Here is a 27,137-nt window from a genome sequence, read left to right as displayed (position 1 = left end):
CCTTCCATGAGGAGGTTAAACAACTCAAAATGACAGCAAGGTTTTAATTGCATCAAGGTGACCGTTTTTTGACCCTAGCCCCCCAAAACTCCTGTTAACAATGCTCCTAGTTAATTTTTTTTTAAAGTGTAATGCAGCCCTAGTGCAGGGATCTCCAACCTTGTCAATTTTAAGACTTGTGGACTTCAATTCCCAGAATTCCTCAGCCATCAAAGCTATTCTGGGAGTTGAAGCCCACAAGTCTTAAAATTGACAAGTTGGAGACTCGTGCCCTAGTGGATGCCTTTGATTTTAAAGCAGAATGTATTATGATCCTTCCCCTTTTATATTTTAAAATATGGCTGTTATGGCGGTGTGGTCTTATTAATAAAATGGCTAGCAACAACACCTATCACAAATCAGAAAAACACATTTAATTGAAACATTTATGTTTTGTATAGGAGTTTAGTGATAAAACACGTCGCATTGCAAACACTGATTCTTTCATGCTTCCAATTGAATCTACAACTATTTAATTAAAAAAATAGGGATGATTTGGTACTTTTGGCTTATCTCTGGATTGAGTCATTCATCAATTATTTTCCAAGGACACCTGTAAGACCTATGTGGAATGAAAAAAGTCTTCTCAGATTTTTGTTTTGTTAGCTTTTTGGCATAAAATGTGTGTGTATATGTGTATGAAGCAAAGGGCTTAAAGATATCTACTTAACTGGATACAGATTTTTTTGGAGAACATTAAAAATGAGAGTTCAGTATTCTCGATATTCTGTAGAACTTAATTGCAGTTTCAAGATTCCATAAGGAATCTCTATGCTTATTGTTATACTAATAATAAATCTCACAGGGTTGTTATAGGAAAAATAAGAGGAGGAAGGAGCATTAAAAGTAGATTTACTGCCTTGATTTATTTATAAAAATAGCACAGGCAGAATTAAAAAAAAATACCTCTCCTGAAATAATTAAAATCATCTCCCAATATATAACCAACATTTTATTTTATACTCTATCTTCCAATATGGCATAAGCCTTTAAAAAAAACCCAAGGAAATATACAAATCACACAAGACAAATTTATGTACATTAAATGTACAGAAAAAAGAGGAGAACATAGTAGATTTACATAGTATCTGAAGAATAAAGTGAAGTATTTTACATTAAATAGCATTTTTAATAGCTAGGATCATTTGACCTCTCTGCTCATAGGCAGAAGTCATGATAAAGGATAAGTGTTCAACGTAACTTTAAAATGTGGTTTTTGTATAATAAAAACCAAAGGTGACATATTCAAGGAACTAGTGCTTTATTTATTTATGAAAGTTATTGTTGCCATTGGTTTGCAAATAACAGGAACCATGGAAGTAAATATTTCCTTGCACAATAAATTAAGAGCAATCATCATTGTAAAAGCTGATAATCATGATGGCATTAATGAGAAAGCTCACAGCCTGTGAGAAATGAAACTTCTGGTATGTAAATGAAAGGTGGAAGTCTGGCATTAATTCCAATCTGTTTTATTGGGGTGGGTGAATTTGGGCGAGGTCTTGGAAGCTAAAGAATGCATTAAATTTGTGTCAAGGGAAAAATATATTCTCTTCTTACATGAAAACTGGCATGTTATCTCTGTACAAGGAGCCATACTAATTCTCTCTGTATTGTTCCAATTCTACTAAATGTCTTGCCAAAACATGCTTCAACAGCACATGTATTAAAATTGAAACAATACAGAGATTTACTATGGCTTCTGCGCCTGTATAATATGCTAGTTTACGACAGAATTTCTTTATTTATTTAAAAAAAGGAGAAGGTATAATTTGTCTAAGAAAACTTGTTTCCATTACTAGTAACAATGAACTTGCAATAAATCTGTTTCAGCTCATCCCAACGCAGTGTTAGGACATTAAAGATAGTGTCGGACATTGGGTGGAGAACCAGATTGAGCAAGCAGTTCTAAACCATACATTAAACTTTCTGGAATTCTGAGCTCAAGCGCACAAACAACAATTCAGATCATGCCAAATCTTTCACTAAACCAAGTTGAAAAATCCAATACTTTCTGAAAGGAAGCAGAGAAAGTTAAATTGTGACTGACTTGCCCTTCAACAATTTTCAAGCCCTAGAAAAAGGGAGGCCAGCATCCAACCCAAATAAAGTCCTTTAATTGAATTGACAGTGCTTTTAAAAACGGGGGAGGATAATAATATGCTTAGTCTAAACAAAGAAACTGTCTGGTAACTTGAACAGACTTTATGTTTTTTTTCCCTTAAAGAAATCATTGGTTTGTAGTCTGTACTGACAACATGTATGTATGAGAAAAGGTTTGAGATACTAGACACCAACAGACCGGAGTTTTCCCATATACAAGTAACTGCTCAAATATAGTCTGAGCAGTTTGTGCATAACCACAATATATTTTTAAAGCATTGTGCATTAAAACAAACAAAAGTAGCACAGGATGATGAAGAGGGTATCGCTTGCCGCACTGCTCATTTTTAAATGATCAAATTGCCCTACAGCACAGCAAAGAGTTCTCAATTTCATAATGCTATTAGCCAACTTCCATTTCTGGGGGAGAAAAAAAACCTACTACCCATAGCATTTTAAAAATAAAGAATCTTGTTTTTGTAATGCACAATAGATAGATTCAGTTTCCAGCATTATTTAGCACACACACACACACTTCAGGAAATCCCCAAATTAACTCATTAATATTCTTTTAAACCAGAGGTCTTCAAACTTGACAACTTTTAAGACTTGTGGACTTCAGCTTCCAAAATTCTCCAGCCAGCTATTCTAGCTGGAGAATTCTCCTAAAATTGCCAAATTTGAGAACCCCTGTAAATTTAAACTAAGGCAGGTGGCTGTCTAAACATGCACGAAACATGCTTACTTCATTGCAACTTGCAGTATTCCAAATATTGCTTTGATCTACAACTTGAGTAGTTAAAAGTCAGGTTTCCTCCCTTTTGATTTTTAAGAAATTAAACATTTATTAATTCAAATACTGTTATCTTCTAATAAATGCATTATATGAATGATAATAAAAGAATGCATGTTTCCTTCCTAGCATCTTTATGCACCCCATCCTCACTTAGTGCATGTTCATACATAAGCCAATAATAAATGAACAAACTCAAATTAATTTAATTTAATGGATTTTTCAAAGTTACCTAGCAGCACAACAGTAGTTTAGGTAACTTATGCTTTTACCCATCTCTGCAGGTGGTCATGCAAATAAGTTTGAAGAATATTGTGCTAAAATTTTACAGATCAACTAATCATTACCATTAGAACATTTTTATTTTTATTATATTTTGGTCACTAAAGTCATGAACAAAAACCATGTCCAGGTTTTTTTAATATTACCAAGTCCAGCCATGCTCTGATCTAAAGCATGTGACACAAATACCTCATCTACTGCGTTTATACCATATTTCTTGTGACTGTTTTGGGATAGAATGGATATCCTTTTCAGCTATCCTATTTTTGTTGCTATTATTAAATCTTAATCCCAAATATGCAAATAAATATTCTGTCAAACCCCCCCCCCCTCATTATTGCAAAAAAAAAATATATAAAACTATGCACAATCAGAGCTGGATGTAACAAGATTTCCCCATTATTTCTCTTTGCAAAAGATTTAACATATAAACAAGGAAAGCAACCCATTGGGCACTATAAATAAGAACTGAGATCGGTTAGGACAATTCCCCTGCTGGTGGACTGGAAGTGGTTCTCCCACCCAACCAACTTATTTGCAGACAAATTGGTCCACAATCTCTGTGCATTTCTTGCATTTCACGTAGCAGCACCAATGGAACTTGCAATGGCAGCGTTCTGTCTGCACGGTCTTGAACTGGTCATAGCCCCGGCCGCAGCACATAAGTTCACAGCCATCCATGCCTTCTGAAGTCTTATTGCAGAGTCGTCCCTGGGTGCCCAGAGACCCAGTGCTCTCGTTGCGCACGCAGTAATCGGGACTAGGGTCAATGTACACCAGGTCATAAATAGTTGGTGCATTGAAGCGGCTGTTCACCTGAACCAGTTTGCCACGGAGATTGAGTTTCATGGCGGCAGCACTGTCATATTTCTCCTTCAGCGCATCACCCACCTTCCGAAAATCGGCCAACTGCAGCCAACAGGTCTTTAGGCTGCATGATCCGGACACACCGTGACATTTGCAGGCTACGTCTGCCAAGCTATACACTGTCTGTAGGAGTCAGAAGAAGAAACTGTGAGTCCTATTGTTGCAAAATATAAACAGGTGTAAATAAACAAAGCAACTACTTTTGCATGCACTACCCATTGGGGAAAGAACTGCAAATGATAGCATCTCTTCACTTCCTCATCCTCCAGAATGCCTACCTGCTTTGAAATTCCCTGTTAGCCTGCTGCTAAGTAACAACTTTTATTTTATTTATTCAATTTCTAAAGCAGACCATCTCAAACAGGTGAATCTGGGCAGCTTACAATTCTAAAACTATAAAAGTTAAAACAATATAAACAATAAAAGTTAAAACATCTAGAAAACACTCATTTGGAAAGCTTATTAAAATTTCATTTGCCTTGTTTCATTTAAAAAACAACAACTCCCCCAGTCTTAACTGTTGGCTGTCACATCATACCCAATAGAAACATAGAAGATTGACAGCAGAAAAAGACCTCATGGTCCATCTCTACCCTTATACTATTTCTTGTATTTTATCTTAGGATGGATATATATTTATCTTAGGCATGTTGAAATTCAGTTACTGTGGATTTACCAACCACGTCTGCTGGAAGTTTGTTCCAGGCATCTACTACTCTTTCAGTAAAATAATAATTTCTCACGTTGCTTCTGATCTTTCCTCCAACTAATCTCAGATTGTGCCCCTTTGTTCTTCTGTTCACTTTCCTATTAAAAACACTTCCCTCCTGGACCTTATTTAATCCTTTAACATATTCAAATGTTTCGATCATGTTCCCCCTTTCCCTTTTGTCCTCCAGACTATACATAGTAAGTATAGGAGTCCTCCGAGTCCTCGGAGAGGGGCGGCATGCAAATCTAATTAATAAATAATATATTGAGTTTTTGGAGGGGAGAAAACCTTCCCAGCATTATCAGTTATAAAATGTTTTGTTTTAGAAAGTTACTTTAAGCAGCAATATTGACAGTAAAATATTAAGCATAAGGCTACAAATTGCTGAAATATAGAGACAAAACTGCCCTATCAATATTCATAGAGAAATCCCCCGCCCGCCCTGGTCATCCTCCATTGTCTCACAGCATGTCCAAATTCATGTTCATTGCATTGATGGCACTATCTAACTATCCCATTCTCTCTTCTTCTCATTTGGTGGCTGCCAAAGAATATATGCAGTAGTTCATTGTATTAGTTGAATGATTTTTTCCTGTTTCTCTGGAGGATTTTCTTCTTGGCCTTTTTGATTAGCATTGAAAACATGGAAATCACTCACTCACAAATTTTGCATGCAAACTGAAACTTGTTTTAATGTGTAAATGTTTCCCGAAAGCAACAACACCGGAATAAATAATTATGGTCATCTGTTTATGTCACCTCCAATTTGTCTGCCAACGGTTCACCATATGCTGATGGTCAGGATCAAAGAATACTCCATCCTATGCTACAATTATTATATTATATTGAGCTGGCAAGATCAGACAGTATGAGAAAGTGCTAGCAAAGTTGATGGACCCACTTACACCTGTGGATATTAATGAGCTTAAATCACCATGGAAAACTTGTGTTTGCTCAAGAATATTACAGTAAGTAATCCCTCACTACTTCATGGTTCATCTTTCACGGATTCACTATTTCACGGGTTTTCAAAGGGGGCTTAAATCCATTAAATCCATTGAAAATTTTAAATCCATTAAAAGTTCATAAAATTCTTCTTCAGTACTACTGTACTCTATTAAAGAAACTGATAGAATATCGCATGTAGTTCCAGCTGAGAAACATTATAGAATGACTGTTTAATGCAAAGGGTGGGTTTTAAAAGTCCAAATACTCGTTAAATACATAAAAACATAATCTTTCCTCCACTTCACGGAAATTCGTTTTTGATGGGTGGTCTTGGAATGCATCCCCCGTGAAAAAGGAGGGATTACTGTATTATTGTTCTGAAATTTGAGGTCTGTATGCTTGAACCGGGTATGAGCATATGACACTTTAGACTGGTATCATTTGTGTAATTCTAAGACTTTTTGTGATTCAGCAACCACAGAAGGGCATTGATTTGAAAACTGTGATCAGGTTGCATATCTCAGAATTGATCAGAGGTTTGCCCCATTCCTTTTTTAGGGCGTCTAATAATGCCTGGTATCCTCTCCCCTGCTCCCGTCCCATCCAGCATGCCAGAGAAGTATAACACAATCTTTAATTGTATATACAGTGATACCACGTTTTTCGCAGGGTTCCAAGACCACCCGTGAAAAACAAATTTCCGTGAAGTAGAGGAAAGATATTTTTTAAAGTATTTAATGAGTATTTGGACTTTGAAAACCCGTGGAGTAGCGAATCCGCAAAAGATGAACCGCGAAGTAGCGAGGGATTACTGTATAGCAGTTCTATCTCAGTTCTCCAACATAATTGCACGAAGCAGCTTTCTGGATTCCTTTCAATAGGTTAACCTAGATAAATAGCTTTCTCTCCTTCAACAATGGCTGTCCAGCTGTTAAATCTTTAGAATCCCATCTTATTTTATTTGAACCACAGTTAGAGGTTCCAATAGTGGCTTAGCTATCTAACGTTAGCTGGTTCCATTCATTGAGAAGAATGAGACCTAGTTTTGATGAGAAACTACCCGAAAATTCCAAGGCTGTTAGCCAGAAGAAGGCAATGGCAAACTTATTTCCATCTATACAGTCCAATAGGAGTTTAGATTGATTTGAGGGCATGTTTACCTTTATTTGATTATTGGAAACGATTTCATAAAACAGTACAATAGGCACCAATGTGAAGAGCGAAAGAATGTGTCTAAGCAATTATGTTTCAGGTGCACCTACTTTGTTTTTCTTCTCTTTTCCACTTCCTGATTTGCAACACCCAAACAATACAACAATAACAGAAAATGAGTAGAATCAGAGGCTACTTAACCATGGCTGATAAATAGTAACAGTACTTAAACTTATATAGCACTTCATAGTGCTTTGCAGCCCTCTCTACTTACAGACTCAGCATATTGTCCCTAACAATCTGGGTCCTCATTTTACCCAGCTGGGAAGGATGGAAGGCTGAGTCAACCTTGAGCCTGGTGAGATTCTATCTGCCAAAGGGCAGCTAGCAGTCAGCTGAATGAGTCATCATCCTCTACAGAGCACAAGCACAAATTCACTCCTCCTCGCATAATACTAACTGGTGTCACCTATCTGCACCACTGCCTCCTGGTTCACCAAGATGATAAGGTATTCAGTCCATCCCTCCTCTATTCAATTTGAAATTGCTTGGTGCTGCTCAGCAATATTGCAGATTTGTGATGTCAACTCTCTCAATAATGAAAAGAAAGAGCAGTAAAAAGAAGGTAATCAAATTTGGCAGGTGACATTTCAAGAAGGAAAACTAGAACCTGTAAATATCCAGATTTCCAGCAAAAAATAAAACTTACAAGTAGTTTTACAATACAAGTTAGTTTTGCTTACCACCTATTTAGACTGGGGGGGGGAAAAGCCATGATACTTGACCAATCAGCTGACTGGCTCATTGATAGTAAAATTGCATCAGATTTTTCTTTCCAATCCCCCATTTCCATACTGGAAAGATGTGCTGCTCCCAGAGCACATTTTCCATTCCAGTTCAGCATCTCCCTCCCACACTAGTCTTCATGCAAGCCAAGTGACTCCATCCAAAAGAGAAAACCTCACAACACCTCTGGGTGGGGGACAAGCCGACACCGCAATATCCTCTTTGTAAAGTCTTGGCAAGGAGACCTTGATAATTTACCCTGTATAAATAGACATGAGTCAGTGTTGACACAGCCCCAAAAATCCTGGGGTCTGACACATTAGGTAGATGCTGAACACCATTTCCACCCAGCATTAAAAAGGGGGGAGCTCAAACCCTGCCAAATGGCAAGGCAGGAAGGCGGCTCAAAAGGGGTGGTAGCAGGGAACCACTCAAAGCCGACACAGGCAACTGTGAAAAGTCATTTTTCTTCTCTCTAGCAGCAAGTTGGCCTTCCCAAGGCTTTCGGATGCCTTCTTGTCACATTTAAACATTATTAATTTTCAATTATCCTTCATCTTAATTCACCTTGAAACACAAGTGTAAAGTCTCTAGCCGGCTTTCTCCTGGCACGGTCCGTTGTAGAAAAAATAATGATTTTGGCTCCTTCCACTTCAGGGCAATAAAACGAAGTTTACACTCATTCGTTTAAAAGATTTTGAAGATTAAAAAAGCCATAAAATCAACTTCCACCACAGAAAAGCCTCTTCTTTAATAATACAGAGAGGGTGGCACTTTTTTCCCCCCACAGCCTTATAAGGAAGACTGAAAATAGCCCCACACAAGAACATTTTGCTGTAGTAAATATGCTCCTTCTTTCATCCCTTCCAAAGAAAACTGATGGGTAGGAAATATAAGCCAATAAAACTTTATTCTTCAGAAAATTTACTGTGACTTGCACAATTTTACCAGAAGAATCTGTGGGGAGGGGGTATAATTTTCAACCCCGTGTACAGGAAGGAAATCAAGCATTAGCTATTGCAGACTGTAAACTCCTAGTTGATATTTTTTGTTTTTAATTTAAAATGGGCCATTTGTCTTTATCAAAACTGAGGCGTCCTGTCTAGTCTACCTCTAGTAGCAGTGGTATTAATAAAGATTATAATAATCATTTCTGCACTTATCTATCAGACCTGTTCAAGAAAACAATTTTAAAAACAGCACAGCATATGGAAGAAGGAAAAAACAATGTGTGAATAGGAATTAATGAGAAGTCAGTCTTTCTGTAAATTACGCAGCAACATAAATGTTTACAATATCAGTTAAGAGCAAATAAATGAAAAGAATCCCCCTTTGAACTACTTACTCTTCTCCCTGCCTCATTGTTATGTATGTTCATCAAAATTCTAGCGCTCTCGTAAGATCCTTTCTGGTAGATCCGCTCTCGCTCACGGGCATCCACAAACTCCTTGGCAAAACGATAGCCATAATCAACGTTATCTCCACAGCCCCCCCACAGCCAGTCCCGAGGTATATCTTTTGGCCGGGCAGCCCTGCTACAGCCACAGGAAGAGAGCTCTCCCTCTCGGCAGGCCCGGCTCATGGCATTCACCACGCCAGCAGCACTGACAGCGTAGGTAAAAGCAGTTTCCCGGCTGCCTACAAAAGAAGGAAGGAGAAAGAGAAGCTGCTCAGAATTGGAGACCGGAGTGCATGTATTTATTTGTCAAAAAAGATACATTACTTTTACAATAGAAGAATTTCCCCCAATGGATTAATATACTTTTGAAAAATACGGTGAATCAAACGTTAAGTATAATATTTGATCAAACTTGTTGGTATTGGATGAAGTCCCTATTTAAAAAAAACAAACTAGGGGGAAATCCTTTTGATTGTTCCAAAATTCACTCTTTTGGGGTATCTGATAAACTAAAAGCAATTTTATATTGGAAAAGAAGGTTCTGATCTAATGATGAGGTTCACAAACTGATCAAGAAATGGTTGAGGTGTTTTCTAGAAATGCACTCTATACAAATTGTCCTGTGTGAAAAATGTAAAAAGAATTTAAGGGATGCTTTCAAGGTAAGTAAGAGATGCAGGCTACCCAAATGGGCTACTTATTTGAACAGCCTAAAGGAAAATTCATTACTTAATATGTTACTCAAATCAAATCCATAGAGGTTTAATAAAATTGGCAGGTTCAATGCTGGTTTCTTGCAATTTTAGCAACTATAGATAGTTGCCCATATTGGGCAACTATCTATAGCTTTTTAAAATTGTAACTAAATGTACTGTCACAAAATACTGTATAGCCTTATGCAACAATTTGAATGTCAATCTTTTACAATGCTGTGTCCTAAATTCTAAAATCCTCTCATACCAAGTTTTTCCAAATAAAAGACAGGTTCATTAGTTTAAAAGTATATAGTTAAATTTTTAAAAGCAAAAGGATTGTATTTAAAACAAAAGTTTTAAAATTATATTATCCCAAAGATGTTTACTGTCAGTTTTGTGCCAGTCAGGAACTTATTCCAAATAAGGAGTATGTATACGTAGTATTAGTATTAATTTTTGTAGTATGCTAAAATCTGAGATATTTAATAATAGAGAAGCCATATGATTTTTACACTAGAATGGTTCAGATTAAATACATAAACAAGTTACTTCCTTTTGCATACATATGGTGATTATATATATTTTAGTAGCGCTTAGGTTTTATGTTTCCCCCCAAAAGTATATTTTAAGAGAAAATTTTCGACTGGCATGGAAGAAAAAAAAAGGCAGAGATGGTATACTTTAACAAAAACAACAGATGGAATAAATTTATTTGTGGCATGCTTAAGACAAATATCATCAACTTTGACAATATTAGAAGTCTCTCTGCCAGAAACGGGGAGTGTTGGTTTGTTTGGAAGTTCTCTATCCTGTGCTAAGCATAAACATGATACCTTTACATCAGAAAAAGATGACATGTTAATCTTTGTCCATTTCAAACAAGAAAAATCTTTTCCTCCATTTATGTAATTTTGAAAGGAAGTCATTCAGAACAAATGAGCATTTGCTTACATGGCTCAAAAGTTAAGTTTAAAATGTAATCTTACTCAGAATTTAGCTTTTTAAATACCACTGATTTAGTGGTTTCCATGATTTAAGTGAATACCAAGCACAGGACTTTTTAAAATTCGTATGCTTTTATTCAAGGACATGGTAGGGTACTAAGTTATATTGGTTTCGAAGAGCATTCTCACTCCCAACCCAAATATCGCTTTTCAATTTTTGGAGATCAAGTCACAGACAAAATTTTCAGAAAATGTTTGGTTTTATTATAATCTACTGTTTTATCTAGCCAGGATGAAAATACCCAAATATTACACAGCCAACTTTCCAGGATTGTTCAGAAAACAAAGAAATGCTTGTGCCAGCAGTAATGTATGCTGATTCATATCTCACTGCATTTAATGCCAAAGCTTGGGCTATTTCACAAATAAAAATCATAACTGTAAGAGATATTTTACTTTGAGAGTCAGCTCTTAAAGCGACAACACCATATACTGTACTTCATTGATATCTTATTTGTTCATTTCAGCAATGAAGATATAAATCAAATAATTAGACTTTTACTCTTCACTTAAATTTAGATGAAGAAATTGTACAACCTTGCACTATTTTTATACATTACACAAAATCTTTCAAGTATTCTCTGAAGTCAAATTAGCTAAGAATTTCTCACAAAAATTCTGAGAAGCACAAACAAAAAGAGCAAACAAGCTCCATCCTTTGTAACAAGTATTCATTGTATCTGAATTTATAGTAAAGTAGAACAGTGTTTAAGCAAGAAGCAGGTGTCTGGGTAAAGAGAAACAACAACCTATATTATACTTCACTTAAAGTAAGCTGAAATATGAAATGACAATTTCTCAGTGCTTTGTAGATATTTCTCAAACTACTCATTCTCACTAACATTTTCATGACGTGAAAAGTTGGATGCATGCCTCCAACCTACACAGACTATTGCCTTTAAAATGAAATGAAATGAAATAAATGCAGATATATTATGAGCAGGAATCAAAAGCCTGAAACTAAAATGTGAAATAGTTCTAGTACTGATGGTTGCAAACTTTGTATAAAGAGGTTGTGTTAACTCAGATAATTATAAAACCAATCTTCAAATCCTAGACACTAATATCTGAAATAATTTCAGGCTTTTAGCACTCCATATCTATGGAATACATACCATAGTATTCAAGACAATTAACAATTTTATTCTAAGCCACCGTCAACAGCAATTATAATGCAAAGTTGCGGGAGAATATTTAAGTCTTTAAAAGGCAAGTATTTCCACCGACTTCATTAAAAAGAGCATAGAAAAGGTTTGAGATTTTGTAAAGGTTATTTTACTTAAAATTAACTTTTAGAATAAATGTGACTTAACAACATCCCTTCAAGCAAAGCAGAAATCTACTCAATTCTTAAATGAAGTTATTTTTAATCTAATTTTAAAGTCATTCCAATCCTTTCCTATCCTGTTTCAAAAAGAGGAATGTAAAATTAGATTTATATCTCAGTATTCTGAAATGATATTATATACAAGCTGTGAGTTAAATTGGTGGCTAGGGCTAGACCGGAGGTACAGGCTTAGATATTCAGATGTCATTACTGCAAGCGGATAAGGGGAGAAAACAGCAATCCACCAGTCAACCAACTGCAACCTATAATGATGCTGTGAGCTGAGCCAATCAAATTCAATGGGGATTTCAGAGATAAGACCTCTGTAAAGCAAAAATGGAATTCTGTTGGTGTAAACTCATCAGCAAAAGGTAAATAAAAATATTGATAAAATATATACTTCTACTAAAAAGATCGTTAATGAACAATAGCAATTACTTAAGTATATGCATCATCTATGTTTCTATGGATGCATATACATGCAGACACACACTTTACCATATTCAAACTGCAAACACCAACATAATTCACATCACAGCGTAAATTTATTTAGCTTGTTTTCAGAAAGCTATAATCCTGAATTTGCTTTTCCCAAGTTTCTTTAAATGAAATGAGATTTCAATATTGATATATATATACAAAGCTTGGGCTAAGAAATTATGTATTAACAGTCCAGAATATGAAACAGTCCAGTATGAAAAATTGAAGTGATTAATTGATTATATGGTTTTGATACGATAATGATCCTAGGCCAGCCAAATGCTTCCAATCTCCTGACCTAAAACCAGGTTTATTTTGGGGATGGGATGAGAACTTCAGCATTATTCTTCTCTTTTCTACATAACTGTCAGTCTCACAATGGCTGTTTGCTCAACGCAAAAGGTTTTTAATTCTTGATGATCTTCAGTGACGCATAAAGAACCTGGCAAAGTTTTCTAGCACATAACATACACAATTACTTCATGTAGATTCTAAAGCACTTCCTACCTATCTGCATGACTCTGCCAAAGACAGAGTTGTTATCCACAGTACTACAATTCCATCTTCTGTGGCGGAACTGATACTGGCATTCTTTGATCCCTGTCTTTGCACCTTCTCCAATGTATTGCATGTGATCCTGGTACAAATGGCAGAGTTTCTTTTGTCCTTGAGACAGCCCTGCCAATTGGCTACAGAGAGGTTGGGCTCCAATTATATACACCTCTGACATCTGGACAGGGTTCATAGGATTCATGTGGTTCATACCTAGAGACCTGTAAAAGGAGAAGAGTTATAATAATAAGACAGTTCAAATGCAGAAACTGAATGCACATGAAGGCATGGACCCCAGTCGTATAGCAGATTTATTTGGAAGTGAGATTCGGTGAGGCTCTGGGCATAGTGGCCAAAGTGGGAAGAAAGGCTTGTTGAATATTTGAAATCCTAAAGTAAAACCACATGCATGAAGTTAGGAAGACAAAGGTCAAGTTATGCATCTAAATATATTTGCCCCCTTAGTTTTAAATTATTGCACTCTCCCTACATTTTTGAAAACCTATTAAACACATGCGCGCATACACACTCTGAAGGCATTTAAATCCGAACCTACATACTGTATACTTTAAAAAACAACTTGTAATATCAGCGTATTGCTACCTAAAATATACTGCTCAAAAAAATAAAGGGAACACAACAGAATATAATTCTAAGTAAATCAAACTTCTGTGAAATCAAACTGTCCACTTAGGCAGCAACACTGATTGACAATCAATTTCACTTTGTTGTCACCACATTTAACTTTGTACAGAACAAAGTATTCAATGAAAACATTTCATTCATTCAGATCTAGGATGTGTTACTTGAGTGTTGCCTTTATTTTTGAGCAGTGTATATTGAACATCAATTAAGTCAAATAATACAAAATATATAGTTTGTATGTAAACTAGTAAACTATGTGAACATATATCTGAACTAGATAATTTCTAGAGGCATCATGAAATAAATGCCTTAATTTAACAACCTCAACCAAATGTTTTTTGAACTTAACTGTATGTTTTAATGATAAATGTCTGTTAATCAGAGAGAACTGTTTTCAAATTAAATTCCATTAAGATCAATAGGGCTTACATATGTATACAGCATTTATAGCCTTCTATTCTTTCAGAGAAAAAATCCCCCAAAAAGTTACTAAACCCATTATTTTAAAGTAATTCCCATGATTCACTTTGTGCATGCATGCTTATGTTGCAAGCTCAATACTCTCATTCAACTGCACGTTTTAGTTTCTACTATATAATTGGTTCCATAGAGAATTCAAATTATTATATATATGTGGCAAAGAGTTCACTGAAGGAACAAAATGGAAAAAAAAAATAGGGATTCATAAATCAAGTCATTACATTTTCCAGGAACTATTTGGGCCTTCATGTTATCTGGAAACTGAAGACAGACATACCTATATTGTGTAGGGGTGATTAGAAAGTGATAAAAATAGAATCAAAAAAGCTTACCACCAAGAGCTGGCTTCTATCATGATTTGGAGAAGCGAAGAGAAGATGGTCAGACCCAACAAAAGGTACTTGGAAGTCATTGCCCCTGTCCACAAAGATCCACTTTGCATTATTACTCCCATGGACTTCTGTAAGGGAGGAAAGAGGAAAGAGACTGATTTTACTGTTATTGCGTGGCTCAGACCATTTCAAAAGAGAACAAAGTCCAGCCTGGAGAGGGGTGGAGGTTATCTGCAAAGCGGCAACAGCCCTTCTTCCAAATGAGTTCTTACAGCGCAATGGCCAAGCCACTGCCTGCTGCGCCAAATACATTCATCCGCCCAACTGCCCCACAGTTGGATCTCTGTGTTTGACTAACTCTCAAAGCAGCCCAGATACTGCAGGAAAGCTGAGCGGTACCCAGCCCACAGTCCTCCCTCTCTTCCGCCTCCTTTTCTCCTCCCTGAGTCCAGTAGACTAGACCTTGGCTTTGGGGCACAACCCAGACCTGGTGCTGCTGAGTTCCACAGGTGGCCACCCTGTCAGGAGAAGCAAGTGGACCGAGATGGAAGAAATTAAACAGCCATCAACACACACACACACCCCTCAACACCACACAGGGTTTTCGAGGACCAATCCTTCCAAGAAGCCCAGAAGGGGAAGGAACAACAAAACTATTGCAGGTCAAGCAAAGGCCTATCATTTGGGGGAAAGAACCTCCTCCTGAATTCTGGAGTGATGGCATAGGAGTTGGGCTCAAGGGTTGCCACAAGCCTTCTCAATGGAGGGAGACTCTCCCCATTATCTGCCTCACCGGTGGGAATGGGAGACAACTGAATAAACCTCCGACAGCGGAACGTCCCTTTCTCCACTTAAAAAAAAGTCACGAATGCGTCTATCCAGGTTTTTGTGATTTATTCGGGGGCCGTAAGTAACTCTCTTTCATTTTCAGGGTAGACTTAAAAACCATTTACTCCGTTGCAATTACAAGCGGATTTGAGAGCCGGGCAGTTTCAGAGCCGCTCTTCCGACGAGGCAGAAAGCTCCCGGAACCGCCCGCGGAGGGGCCTTTCACGCGCAACCCCGGGCTTTTCGTCGCGCGCAAACGCCGCGAAGTAGTCGGAGGGCGCCGAGCAAGCAACTTTAGGAGCTGCGCGCTCGCCCGCTTGCAGCTTAGTCATGACGGTATTGGGAAACTCCTTCCGCGACAGGCATGCCTGGCCGTTTGAAGGCAGATGAGGATTTGCAAGTTTTAAAAAGTCTTTAAAAGTCTTTAAAAAGCAGTACAATCCAATCTAGCTTCTCTACACTCCCGCGCCAACGAACACTGATGATTTAACCTAGTCGGTATGGCTGCAGTATTATTGTCCTGAGAACACAATTCCATTCACCCCCTCGATCTTAACCACGTATACAGTACTCGGATATATACATTCTGCAGATTTCCAATGGGATTATCCCCCCTCCCTTCAAAAAAAATCCGGCCTGCCCTTAATTTCCTAAGAAATTTGGGAGCGGGGGTGTTGTAATACACTTTTGAGATACAAGGAAGGCGGGATCGCGCTTGGCGCGTCTCTGGTGACAAATCGCCTCACAGGTTTGACCTGCAAGCAAAAAAAAAACACAACACCTGGGGAAGTTTGATTTTATTCTCTTGGGATTGGGAATCCCGCTCCCCCCACCAGGCTCGTATTCCTCGGCGGGCTCTTCTATGCAGGGTTTCGCCTCGGCCTTGTGCTGGCTTAAAGAGAGAAACGGCTTTCCAGACGAGCGGGCCAGAACGGTTCCTTCAAGCTTCAAGAAGCCGGGAGGGAAACGGAGCTGGCCCGCCAGTCACATTTTAACATGCTTGAACTCTCGCCGACGGCAGACTTGGCACCGGCAACGCTCCCGGAGGATTTCAATCCGGCCTATCCCGAGCCCCTTCCAGCTTTTGGCCCTCGCGCGCCGCTTTGTTTTGCTTCAACCCCACGGAAAACAAGGCGCGGTCGCGCCCCGCTTAAACGGCCTTCCCAAACGCATCATTGGCAGAAGTCTGGAAGGATTTTGGGAGGGGGGGGGACCGGCCGGGCAAGGCTGCGCGTCTAAATGACGGGCGCCCGATTTATTTCTCCATCCGACTGAAGCGGAAAGAGTCCACGTCCCATAAAGCCGTCAGGGCTCCAGCAAAAGGAGGGGAGGAGGTTTGCAGACCGTGAAAGCTGCCGCAGCCTCCCCTCGTGGAAGGCGAACGGCGTGCGGACAAACCGGAAGGTGGAAGGGAAGGAAGGCTCCGCTAAGCCGTTTACCTCAGCGGGGCGATTCAATTGCTTCCCCTACCTCCGGCCCAAATTTCCCGCGTGGCCTTGGGTGCAGCCCCCCGTTTCAATGCGAGCTTTCGCTACGGTACCATCCACGCGGTTTGCAGCTCAGGGTTTCAGGCCGCAGTTCTCGGCTTGCCGCTCGAGAGCGGCGGGGCTTTGCAAGGTGCAATTTAATGACGCTAATCCAAGAATAAACCACTCGGATAAAGTTTGAATCTGAGGGTCACCGCGGTCAAGGAGCAAGGGCGGGACATTTTCCGAGGCTTACTACTTTAATAAACAAAACGTACTACTAATTACTTACTTTTCGGGGTGGGGGTTGTGAGCCCCCCAGAACCCTTAAGAGTTGGGCGGCATACAAATTAAATTGAATTAAAAATAAAACGGGGAGTAGGGCGGGTCAAATAAGATCTTTTTAGTAAAGAGGGTAACATGTCAATAGGATAAAATCCCAGGCCACGTTTGGTCCGGTGAAGATGCTTTTTCTGATGCAAACTCGATTGTTACTATTTTACTGACACCTTATCGCGACGTCCTTGCGTCCTTCACTGAATGTTCGGAATATGTTTCGTGCAAATTCCGCTAAGCAGGGATCTTACTACACTTTATATGCAAAAATCCCTTTTCTGCTCAAAAATAAGCAGGAGGGACTCCCCAGGTTGAAGAGACAGGAGGAGAGCTTTAAATACCTAATCGCAAAAGAAAGTCAGTCGCCTGGCTATAAAAGGTCCGTCGGGTTGCTCCAAGGAGGCATTCTCCTCCTTCCCCGATAGAGGGCAGTCGCAACCGCGGAAACGTTAGGTCCAGACGAAAGCCGGCCGATCTGGAGTTGTCGCCTTCCTCTCGGGCTTTTTTAGTGACATTCATTACTGTCGAGTTTGTTCAGTGCAACCTAGCCGAGAGCAGAAAGGACCCCAAGAGGCGAGACCCCTCCCCCACATCCCATTCCGGACGGGGCACCCAAAGAAAACGCACCGCGCTCCAGCAGATCACCTCCACTCATTCGGGACGGAACCGTTTTCTGTATCTGCGGAGGATCAAAGACGGCTACTTGCAGCCGCTCGTCTTTGGGGCACTTGATGAACTTTTTAATATACAGTACATTTTGCCCGCTCTGCAAAGGCTTCTCCAATTGCGACCTTGTCTTGTTGTTGTTTTATTGCAAGGGGTCTGGAAAGTCTGTTTAGTGTATCTGTTTTTATGGCCGCTGTTTTAAGCCTCAGTCCTACTCAGTTCTTGGTGGGTTGCAAAAATGCAGCGGGAATGGCTGCAAGGGGCCGGCTCTGATTTTGGGAGCTGATACCTGACAACCCACCAACTGTCCCGCAGGTTTGGTGGTGATATATTTTTTCAAAAAGCCAAAGCGCCCCAAAGTTTAATTCCAGGTTTTCAACAAAGGGAGCAAGTCAAGCTCTGGAAACCAAGCGGTGGGCTAAAGGCGTCTGTTTCGGCTCACCCCACGATCGACACAAATGCAAGAAAATCGCCGGATTTTCTAGTCGTTTTAGGCGATTGGCCTACCCCACCCGCCGAGAGAAAAGCTGAACTTTCCTGGCTGAAGGTGAACTTTCACTGACCCCAAGACTGTAACTAATTTAGCATACAATTGACAATTAAAAACAAACACTCTCTACTTTTTGAACACGGGACAATTTGGAGCATCAAAGGGCCTGGGGGGAGGGGGGACAAAAACCCTTGCAATCCTCCCTCGCGAGTAAAAAGCCGGACCCTTTACAGATGCAAAGTGACAACATGCAGAACCCGAGAACAAAAACAGAGGAATCGAGATGGAGGAGGAGAAAGTCGTCCAGGGATTTTTGTCTCCCCCCCCCCTCCCTAACACTGGCCACCAGCCAAAACCCCTTAAAGGCACAGGGCCTTTCCACAAGGCTGCCATTACTCCCGTTCCTTCAATCCCCATACGAGTTTTAAAAGTGGCAGAAGATGTCCTTTTAAAAATCCACCGGAGAGGCGAGAAAAAGCATGTGGATTTAAGGGAGGGATCCAAACAGCTTTCCGAGGAACTCGATCAGTCAACTTTCAAAAGCAAAGGACGACTACCAGCAGAAATCCTTTGGGACAACAGGTTTCTGAGAAAACAAAAGTTTCGCTTGGGACACCAGTAAGTGTCCTAATGAATAACCGGGGATTTAATATTAGGAGAGCAATAGAGGAGAATGTGTTTATCCTTTCTCAATCTATTATTTGGTGTGGGGGGAAATCAAGTAGTTCTGGCTAAACTCTATTTTTCCAAGAAGGGGGGGCTTCGTTCTCAGATTTTATTATTAATTAGATTTGTATGCCGCCCCTCTCCGCAGACTCCTGACGGTGGTTGGGAAGAGACCCCAACCATCGCCCTCTCCTCCTCCCCGCGTCTCCAGCAAGCGGGTTTCAAGCACCACCACCACCCCTTCTCATTTCCAAGTGCTACTCACCTCCATTGTGGGGAGGAGGAGGGTTTGGGAGGAAGAGACGGCGGCCGAGGCGACCGGTGCAGAATCAGCAAACTGTCCCTAGCTTAGCAGCCAAAGTAATCCAATCGAGGAAGCCCCAACTTCGCGTAATCTTCTCCGGCGACAAAATGACAGGGTTGTTCTTGGGTCGCTCCAGCGCTGGAACCTCCTTCGCAAGGTCCATCCGCCGATCGAAGCGGGACGGTCGCGGCGTCTTAAGCCTCGGATCAGCCCCCCCTCCAGCCAGGTACCTCGACCCCTCCCTGCAAAACGCTCCCTTGCAAACTCCCTCCCCCGCCGTCTACCTACCCGCTGCCCACGGGCGCCCGGCACCGGCAAACTTTGCCCCAGCGGAGTCCCTCCATGGCGGGAGACCGAGCGAGAGACGGTTCGAGGGGAAAGGGGACGGACTCCTCCCGCATCAAAGCGCGGGACGGCGGCGGAGGTGGCAGCAGCTGCTCCTATCCATGTCCCCCCCAAAAAAATTAATTAAAAAAAATAGTGCCGCTCGCTTTTCCCCTCACAGTCCAGACTTCATTCTGCGCCGCGCGGGCAACCGAGGCGGTTCCTTCTCTTTTCCTTCCGCGCTAAGTGGTTGCGCAGCCGAAGTCGGACGCGCTCCTGCTCCCCTCGCCTGGCGCGAAGTGCGAGCAAAGTTGCAAAGGCAAACGGTGTCTGTGAGGGAAAGAACCGGGAGGGGAGGGGGGAGGAGGCGAAGGAAGAGTTCGCGGAGACGCGCATGCGCGATGCGTCCACCTATTGCAACCCAGAGCGAGCTTTTAAGCTGCACCTCAGGCGGCAGCCTCTGGACTCAGCGCCGAGCTTGCTGGCTGACTGGCTGGGATAACGCGGCAGCGTCGATGCCAGCCAGCCAGCGGAGAGGGCGGCACTCTTGGAATTTACACCCCGCGCGAAAGGACGACGTTAAATCTGGAATTGCTCAGCGCCCCGACATCTGTTCATTGTTTTCCACGCCCGCAGATTGGGGTGGGGGCTGGAGTCTGGTTTATGCTTTAGACGTGCCAGGGGTAGGCAAAAGTGGGCTCTGTCATGACATGTGGACTTCAACTCCCAGAATTCCTGAGCCAATCGTGCTAGCTCAGGAATTCTGGGAGTTGAAGTCTACATATCATAAAACAGCTAACTTTGCCTACACCCCTGGCTTAGACTAACTAAAGACTAGAGTTCGAACCTTTCGCTCGGCCTTCAGTGTTCACTCCAGCGCTCCCGGCCAAGTCTGCGCGCAAACTATTGTTGGGAGATGAAACTTGTCTTGATCTTCTTTAAAAGAAAATAATAGGAATTGAAACGTCCTCCCCACTCCCACCCCCGCCGACCAATCTTCAAGGTGCTGCACCTTTACTCTCTGTTGTCCTGCACCTGAATAGAGATCAGTACGGTTCGATTATTTTTCAGCACAAATTTATTTTAGAGCTAGAAATCATCATATTCAATTTTAATTCCTCTGATTTTATTGATCTTTTTAAATGGGCAACGTCGTTTGCTTTAGAACCCGTTTGGCCACGGTAAATGAGCGGTAGCTGTTGTTGTCGTGCAAGGTTTTTCAAGCAGGGGAGCCTTCCGTTTCGAAATCCCAGCTTTGCAACGTGGCTATCGGGTTTTGATTTTGGGGAAAGCAGGAAAAAAATGGCTTAAAAACAAAAACCGGGAGATTTGCACGAGATACCAATCTTAGGTCAGAGTAGACCAGCTGTGCAGACTAGTCTATTCCTGTGCATGTTTACTCAGGCTGGCAGTGGCTCAATGGGCTTTATTCCCATATAAAGGAGTGTACGTAGGATTTCAACCCTACGGGCAAAATTGGAGTTTAGTGCAATGGGCTCAGCTCCACGGTTTCATTAATGCCAAAACTCAGCGCTGCAAACGCACGGAATTAATCAAACAACCCTCTGCGCATGACCCAGAGTGGCTTTATCTCAATATATAACGGCGGCTGCGAACAACACGGAGAGGCATGGCGTTTGCACTTTAAAAGTTTAGGGCTTAAATCTTGTTCTGCGCACAAACTGGACGGGAGCTTCACGTGGCTGTATCTCCGATCTACTAATGCTGTAGGTGGCATCCTGAACTGACCAATGGATCCAAACAGCCAGCCTACAAACGTTTCAACGTGACCAAATGAACACCCACTTCCCCTCATAAAGCGAGCACAAAGGAGCCACAAGTATACCGTACATTCCTACAAAGGGGAATATAGCCTCCCATCCTTCCCATGTGGGTAAAATGAGGACCCAGATTGGTGGGGGGGGGGCAACATGGTGATTCTGTAAACCGCTTAGAGAGGGCTGCAAAAGCACTATGAAGCGATATATAAGTTTAAACGCTATTGCTGTTGCTAATATCTATGGACAACTCGCAAAGAAAACGCAAGGCAGGAACGCACAACTTCTCAGTAACTCATCATCCGTATTTAGTCTCCCCCCGCCAAAAAAAAGTTGTTGGGGCTCAGTCAGTGAGGTTCCATTAGGTAGTCCGCCCCATTAATAGCCCATCGGTGTGTCCAAGTTTAAAAAACAGCTGCTGGATAAAAAGGTGGCTTTATAATTACTGTCAGACATGAAAGGTTACTCGAGGCACCTTCCCAGATGGCGCCTGCCCCATTCTGCTAGAAATGATACTTACTCTGTTGCATAGAAGAAGAAAAAACTGTGGATAGTTTATGAAGTTTCTCAGGAAACCTGCCAATTCCTCCCGATTTCAGAAAGATGGTAATATACATCAAACTCCCTAAACAGTCTTTTAACTGATTAAAAAGAGCGTTCGGTCCTCCTAAACTTGTATGTGCTAAAGTTTTTCTATGCACCAGAGTAAGTATCGTTTCTGGCAGAATGGGGCAGTCGAGGCATCCGGGTAGGTTCCTTGAATAACCTTTCATGTCTGACAGTAATTATGAAACAACCACATCATCCTCCGAGATATTTTATTTTATGAGTTCCTAACTTCCCTCGGAATTTATTTTGTTTTATGAGTTCCTGACTCTATTGTTGTAACCCGCCCTGAGTCCTTCGGGATTGGGCGGCATAGAAATCGAATAAATGAATGAATGAATGAATGAATGAATGAATGAATAAATAAATGTCTTCCCAGTCAATTGGGATTCCGGGAATCAGCTGGGGGGGGGGGCGGACCCCCTATCAATATATAATTATTTATCGCTGTCCGGGGGCATAGGATGTTATCACAAGCTACCGGGACCAGTTGGGTACACTGCTCAGAAATAAATAAAGGGAACACTTAAAAACAGAATATAACTCCAAGTAAATCAAACTTCTGTGTAATCAAACTGTCCACTTAGGAAGTAACACTGATTGACAATCAATTTCACATGTTGTCAGCACATTCAACTTTGTACAGAACAAAGTGTTCAATGAGAATATTTCATTCATTCAGATCTAGGATGTGTTATTTGAGTGCTCCCTTTATGTTATATAGAATAGAATAGAATATTTTATTGGCCAAGTGTGATTGGACACACAAGAAATTTGTCTTGGTGCATACACACACACACACACACACATATGTGTGTGAATGTATTATTTTAAATAATTAAATAAAATAACTTAAATAATTAAATAACTTAAATAATTAAAATAATGTCTTTTAGCCGCTCATTCAAAAAAAAAAGACGTTAAAGGAAGGAGAGAAGGGGAGCAGGAAAGAAATACTGGATTAATTTAGAAAGAATAACCGGATTAATTTAGCAAATGAGGATTGAGGATACGGGGGAAATGGCTTATTCAAAGCATTATTTAGATAACCTGCTTGCATTAAAAAGAAAAAGGAAAAAAAACCTTGCGTACGGCGCGAAATCCACCAAGGTTACCTTAGCGGGCTTAGTGTTCCTAAACACACTTGCGAAAGAAGTCAAGTTCCAAGTCCCAGCCTTGAACTTCCTGGGCCTGCGGAGCCAAAAGTGCCGGGGAGCTAATTCTCCACCGCCGCCGCCACCACCCGCCCTGATCTGGGGATCCTTTTTTCCCGCCTGGCGGTAGAAGTTCAACTCAAACTTACTTCGCTTTCAACGCGCGGTGCCCACCCCCATTCTCTTAGCCGATCTCCTTTCTCCTCCAGCCGAAAAGGGGCGAGTGAGCCTGCGAAGATCGCCCTTGGCAGAGGCGGCCTATTCAAGGACCCGGGCAGTTGTGCGGTGGTGTGTGTGTGTGAAGTGAGGAGGGGGCGAGGAAGGAGACTTTTCCTCCCCTTCGGGCAGGGGATGCCTGCCGGCTGGCAAGGGGGCTGCTGGCCTGCTCAGACTCAGCGGGTTTCCGTGGCCAATTAGAGCAGAGTTGTCGCCGGGGGATCTGGACGCGGGATCCTTTTGTCCTGCTCGACCTTCACTGAGGCTCTCCCAAAGTCATTGCCAGGAGCTCCGAAGGAGAAGGACCCACAGGCCTGGAAATCACAACCTGCTTTGAGGGAATCCAACCCATCTGGATCCTGCTCTTCTTCAACCCTGCCAAAAAATGGGAAATAAGTAGAACTGTCTCCTTCCCCAGCCAGATGCTCTTCCAACGGTTGGATCCCAGCTCCCTTCCTTCCCAAACTATGGTCTGAGTGGGGGGTTATTGTCCCCTATTATTCTGGTTTACTGGGGGGGGGGGGCGAGCAGGGTTATCTAGATCCAGTGATCCCTTCACAGGAAATAATATGACCTCCTCTCAATTAAGTGTGAATGGTAGCTATTTAGTTTGAGTTTGCATTGGACAGTATAATTCTGACATTATTTATTAATTTTTTTTAAAAAAAAAATTCTATGCTGCGGTTCTTCATAGACTCAGGGCGGCTTACACAAACAGGAATCAATACAAAATGCAACATGTAAAAGCCCAAACATAAAATGTAATGCTAAAACCCCAGGATTATTAAAGCCGTCACCCATCTATTTATCTATCTACCTACCTACCTACCTATCTATCTATCTATCTATCTATCTATCTATCTATCTATCTATCTATCTATCTAATTTATAGGCCGCCGAACTCTTTTTGGACTCTGGGAGGCGTACAACACCTAAAACAATATAAAAACAGTAAAAAACAACAACATAGAACCGTAAAATATAACAGTAGAAAAAAGAGAATACAGTGGAACCCCGACATAAGAGCTGTTCTACTTAAGAGCAACTCGAGATAAGAGCTGGGAGGGGAGAGATATTTTTGTTCTACTTACAAGCCCAAATTCGAGATACAAGCGCCAAGGAGCTGTCTCCTGAAGCCAAACGCTAACTTCCGCGTTCGGCTTCAGGAGACAGCTGCGAAGCGGCGCGCGTGTTTTAAAAGGTTGCAGCCGGCCTGGGGGGCTCGGGGGGGGGGTGCTTGCAGCTTTCTTTCTTGCTCTTTTTCTTTCTCTCTTTTACCTTCCCTTCTATTTCTTCTTTTCTTTCTCCTTCCCACCTTCTTCCCTCCCTCCCTCCCCTCATTCCTCTCTTACTCTCCCCTTTCATAAGTTTCCTTGCTTCCTTCCTCTGTTCCTGTCCCTTCCCCCTTTCTTTCTTTCTTTCTTTCTTTCTTGCTTGCTTGCTTTCTTTCTTGCTCTTTTTCTTTCTCTCTTTTACCTTCCCTTCCTCTATTTCTTCTTTTCTTTCTCCTTCCCACCTTCTTCCCTCCCTCCCTCCCTTCACTCATTCCTCTCTTACTCTCCCCTTTCATAAGTTTCCTTGCTTCCTTCCTCTGTTCCTGTCCCTTCCCTCTTTCCTTCCTTCCTTCCCACCCTCCGTCCATTCATTCACCCACTCCTCTCTTGATCGCTTAAAGCCGGTCCCTGGTGCAAAAAGGGTTGGGGACCTCTGTCCTACAGGATTGGGTGGCAGAGAAGTTGAACATATGTAAATTTAAAAGTTTAAGAAAGTTTACAAGTTAAGTGAAAGAAACTTCATTATTCATTTATATGTACATGTACATTTCTTCATTAAAAACATGTCTTTCTGCATAATTTAGACTAACTTTGTGAGTTTTTTGAGGGCTGGAACCAATTAAAATTATTTACATTAATTCCTATGGGGAAAAGTCGTTCGAGATAAGAGCTGCTCGACTTAAGAGCCCAGGTCCGGAACGAATTAAACTCGTATCTCGAGGTACCACTGTACAAGTCATTTGTATCTTTTGGCCAGAGCGAGGTGATATCATATTGCTCAATGGCCCCAGGCCTGCTGGCAGAGCCAGGTTTTCACAGCTTTCCAGAAGGACAGTAGGGTTGAGGCAGTACAGACCTCCCAAGGCAGCTGGTTCCAGAGAGCCGGTGCTACCACAGAGAAGGCCCTCCCCCACATCCCCACCAAATGACACTGTCTAGCAGATGGGATCTGGAGAAGGTCAACCCTGTGGGACCTTATTGGTCACCCTTATCTACTAAGGAAACAATCCCTTTAGGCCTTTTCTCACTGCAGAGTTAGTACTATTCACCCATGGAAGGCTGGGGTGGGGTGGACCCTTTGGTCTGACCTGCTGGTGAATTGTAGGGCCCAGATTTTGAATGTGCACCACACAATAAAAAAAGGGAGGGGGATGAATTCCCCATCTTTGCTGCTCTGCCTCTTCTTCATATCAACAAACAGTGGGGCAAACACCTGCCAATTGTGAAGTTGTGGCAAAAATAAAGTGGGCCAGGCTGCAGGAGTCTCTAAACTCCACTCTACTCTTTTACAGCTTAGGAAGCTGAGACACAAGCTAACACTCTTGCTAAGGATTTTTCCTTCTGATTTTCCTTTTTCTGCACAGGTCAAATCAATGCTGACTTTCAGGCTTCTTTGTAAGGGAGGGATGTCCTATCCATTTTGCACTTTTATCCTTACTGATCCAAACAAGATCCTACTGATAAAATATTTACAATTCCGCTGGCTGAGTAGTCTTATATTACAAAATTTTGATAGCAATTTTGACTCTTTAATAGTCAACAGTGTATTACTATTATCTTTGGTTGCATAGCCAGACAGATACTTAGACTGTATTTGACATTTTAAGCCCCCTATTGAGTTCTTTCCAAAGACCTGAGATAAGCAGGTGTTGTTGTTTGATGATGCTAAAAGTACAGTAGTCCCTCACCTATCGCTGGTGTTACGTTCCAGACCCGGCCGCGATAGGTGAAATCCGCGATGGGGAATTTATCGACTGATAGTACTTATTTAAGTATTTATATTGTAATTGTTTGGTAAGTTTTCATTGTTTTAAGTGTTTATAAACCCTTCCCACACAGTATTTATTTTAGATACTGTATTTAAATACAGTATTTACAATTTTAGATATATTTTTTTTGAAAAACCTGCCGATCGAGTTCGGCGGGCTGTTTAAATCTGCCCATCGACTTCCTCAGAAACCCGCGAACCAGCGAAGATCCGCGAATGATTTTTCTCATTAATATTTCTTGAAAACCTGCGATGAAGTGAAGCCGCAGTAGGTGAAGCGCGGTATAGCGAGGGACTACTGTATCCTCAAAAAATTTCTGTGAACTTTTTCTGAGTAAAACTCCCTTTTGCAATTGACTTGTGATTTTTGTCAATGCCAATAGTGTGTAAGTGGAATCTTGGATGTTTTTAAATTGCACCCAAGGGGCTGCACCTATCACTATTGGTACTATTGTTCTTATTGTTAAAACTTCAAACAAGTGTAACCAAGGGACTATATGTATCAGATTGCATCTGAGTGAAATTGGATACATCACTTTGATTTTGCTTCCCACTTTATCTACCATACAACTATGGGGCAAAACATCACCTATCTTACATACTTTGTGATGAGGCTGTGGATGAGATAACATTGGCAGGGGGGCATGAAAAAAAGATGTTGCTAG

At 41.3% G+C, this 27,137-nt stretch overlaps 1 protein-coding gene and 1 non-coding gene across 10 annotated transcripts; both read right to left on the bottom strand.

Moving 5' to 3' along the window:
• Nucleotides 1-978: 978 nt before the first annotated feature.
• On the bottom strand, nt 979-23,428 carry WNT5A (Wnt family member 5A). 9 transcript variants are annotated; one of them, XM_070738503.1, is made up of 5 exons: nt 23,364-23,428; nt 14,597-14,724; nt 13,095-13,360; nt 9,028-9,320; nt 979-4,207 (listed from the first exon to the last, which is right to left on the bottom strand). In XM_070738503.1, the coding sequence occupies exons 2-5, from the start codon at nt 14,716-14,718 to the stop codon at nt 3,749-3,751; spliced, it is 1,140 nt and encodes a 379-aa protein (XP_070594604.1). In that variant the 5' UTR covers nt 14,719-14,724; nt 23,364-23,428; the 3' UTR covers nt 979-3,748. The 9 variants fall into 9 exon arrangements, with proteins under 9 accessions (XP_070594604.1, XP_070594595.1, XP_070594601.1 ...); XM_070738494.1 differs by lacking the exon at nt 23,364-23,428 and adding an exon at nt 19,314-20,085; XM_070738500.1 differs by lacking the exon at nt 23,364-23,428 and adding an exon at nt 19,641-20,023.
• LOC139163322 (U6 spliceosomal RNA) lies at nt 1,579-1,685 on the bottom strand. Its single transcript, XR_011558472.1, has one exon. It is a non-coding gene; the product is annotated as a U6 spliceosomal RNA (small nuclear RNA).
• Nucleotides 23,429-27,137: the final 3,709 nt, after the last annotated feature.

The sequence above is a fragment of the Erythrolamprus reginae genome, chromosome 2, assembly GCF_031021105.1.
Source record: "Erythrolamprus reginae isolate rEryReg1 chromosome 2, rEryReg1.hap1, whole genome shotgun sequence".
NCBI classification, from domain to species: Eukaryota; Metazoa; Chordata; class Lepidosauria; order Squamata; family Dipsadidae; genus Erythrolamprus; species Erythrolamprus reginae.
Note: the sequence above shows the minus strand (reverse complement) of the source record. Positions and strands in the feature narration are given on the sequence as shown.

Bases quoted from the DNA above. Each gene is read 5' to 3' on its own strand.
- WNT5A (XM_070738494.1), bottom strand. The intron at 13,361-14,596 runs GTAAGCTTTTTT...CTCCTTTTACAG, and splicing joins ATAGAAGCCAGCTCTTGGTG to GTCTCTAGGTATGAACCACA. The intron at 4,208-9,027 runs GTAAGTAGTTCA...TGACTCCTACAG, and splicing joins ACAATGAGGCAGGGAGAAGA to ACAGTGTATAGCTTGGCAGA.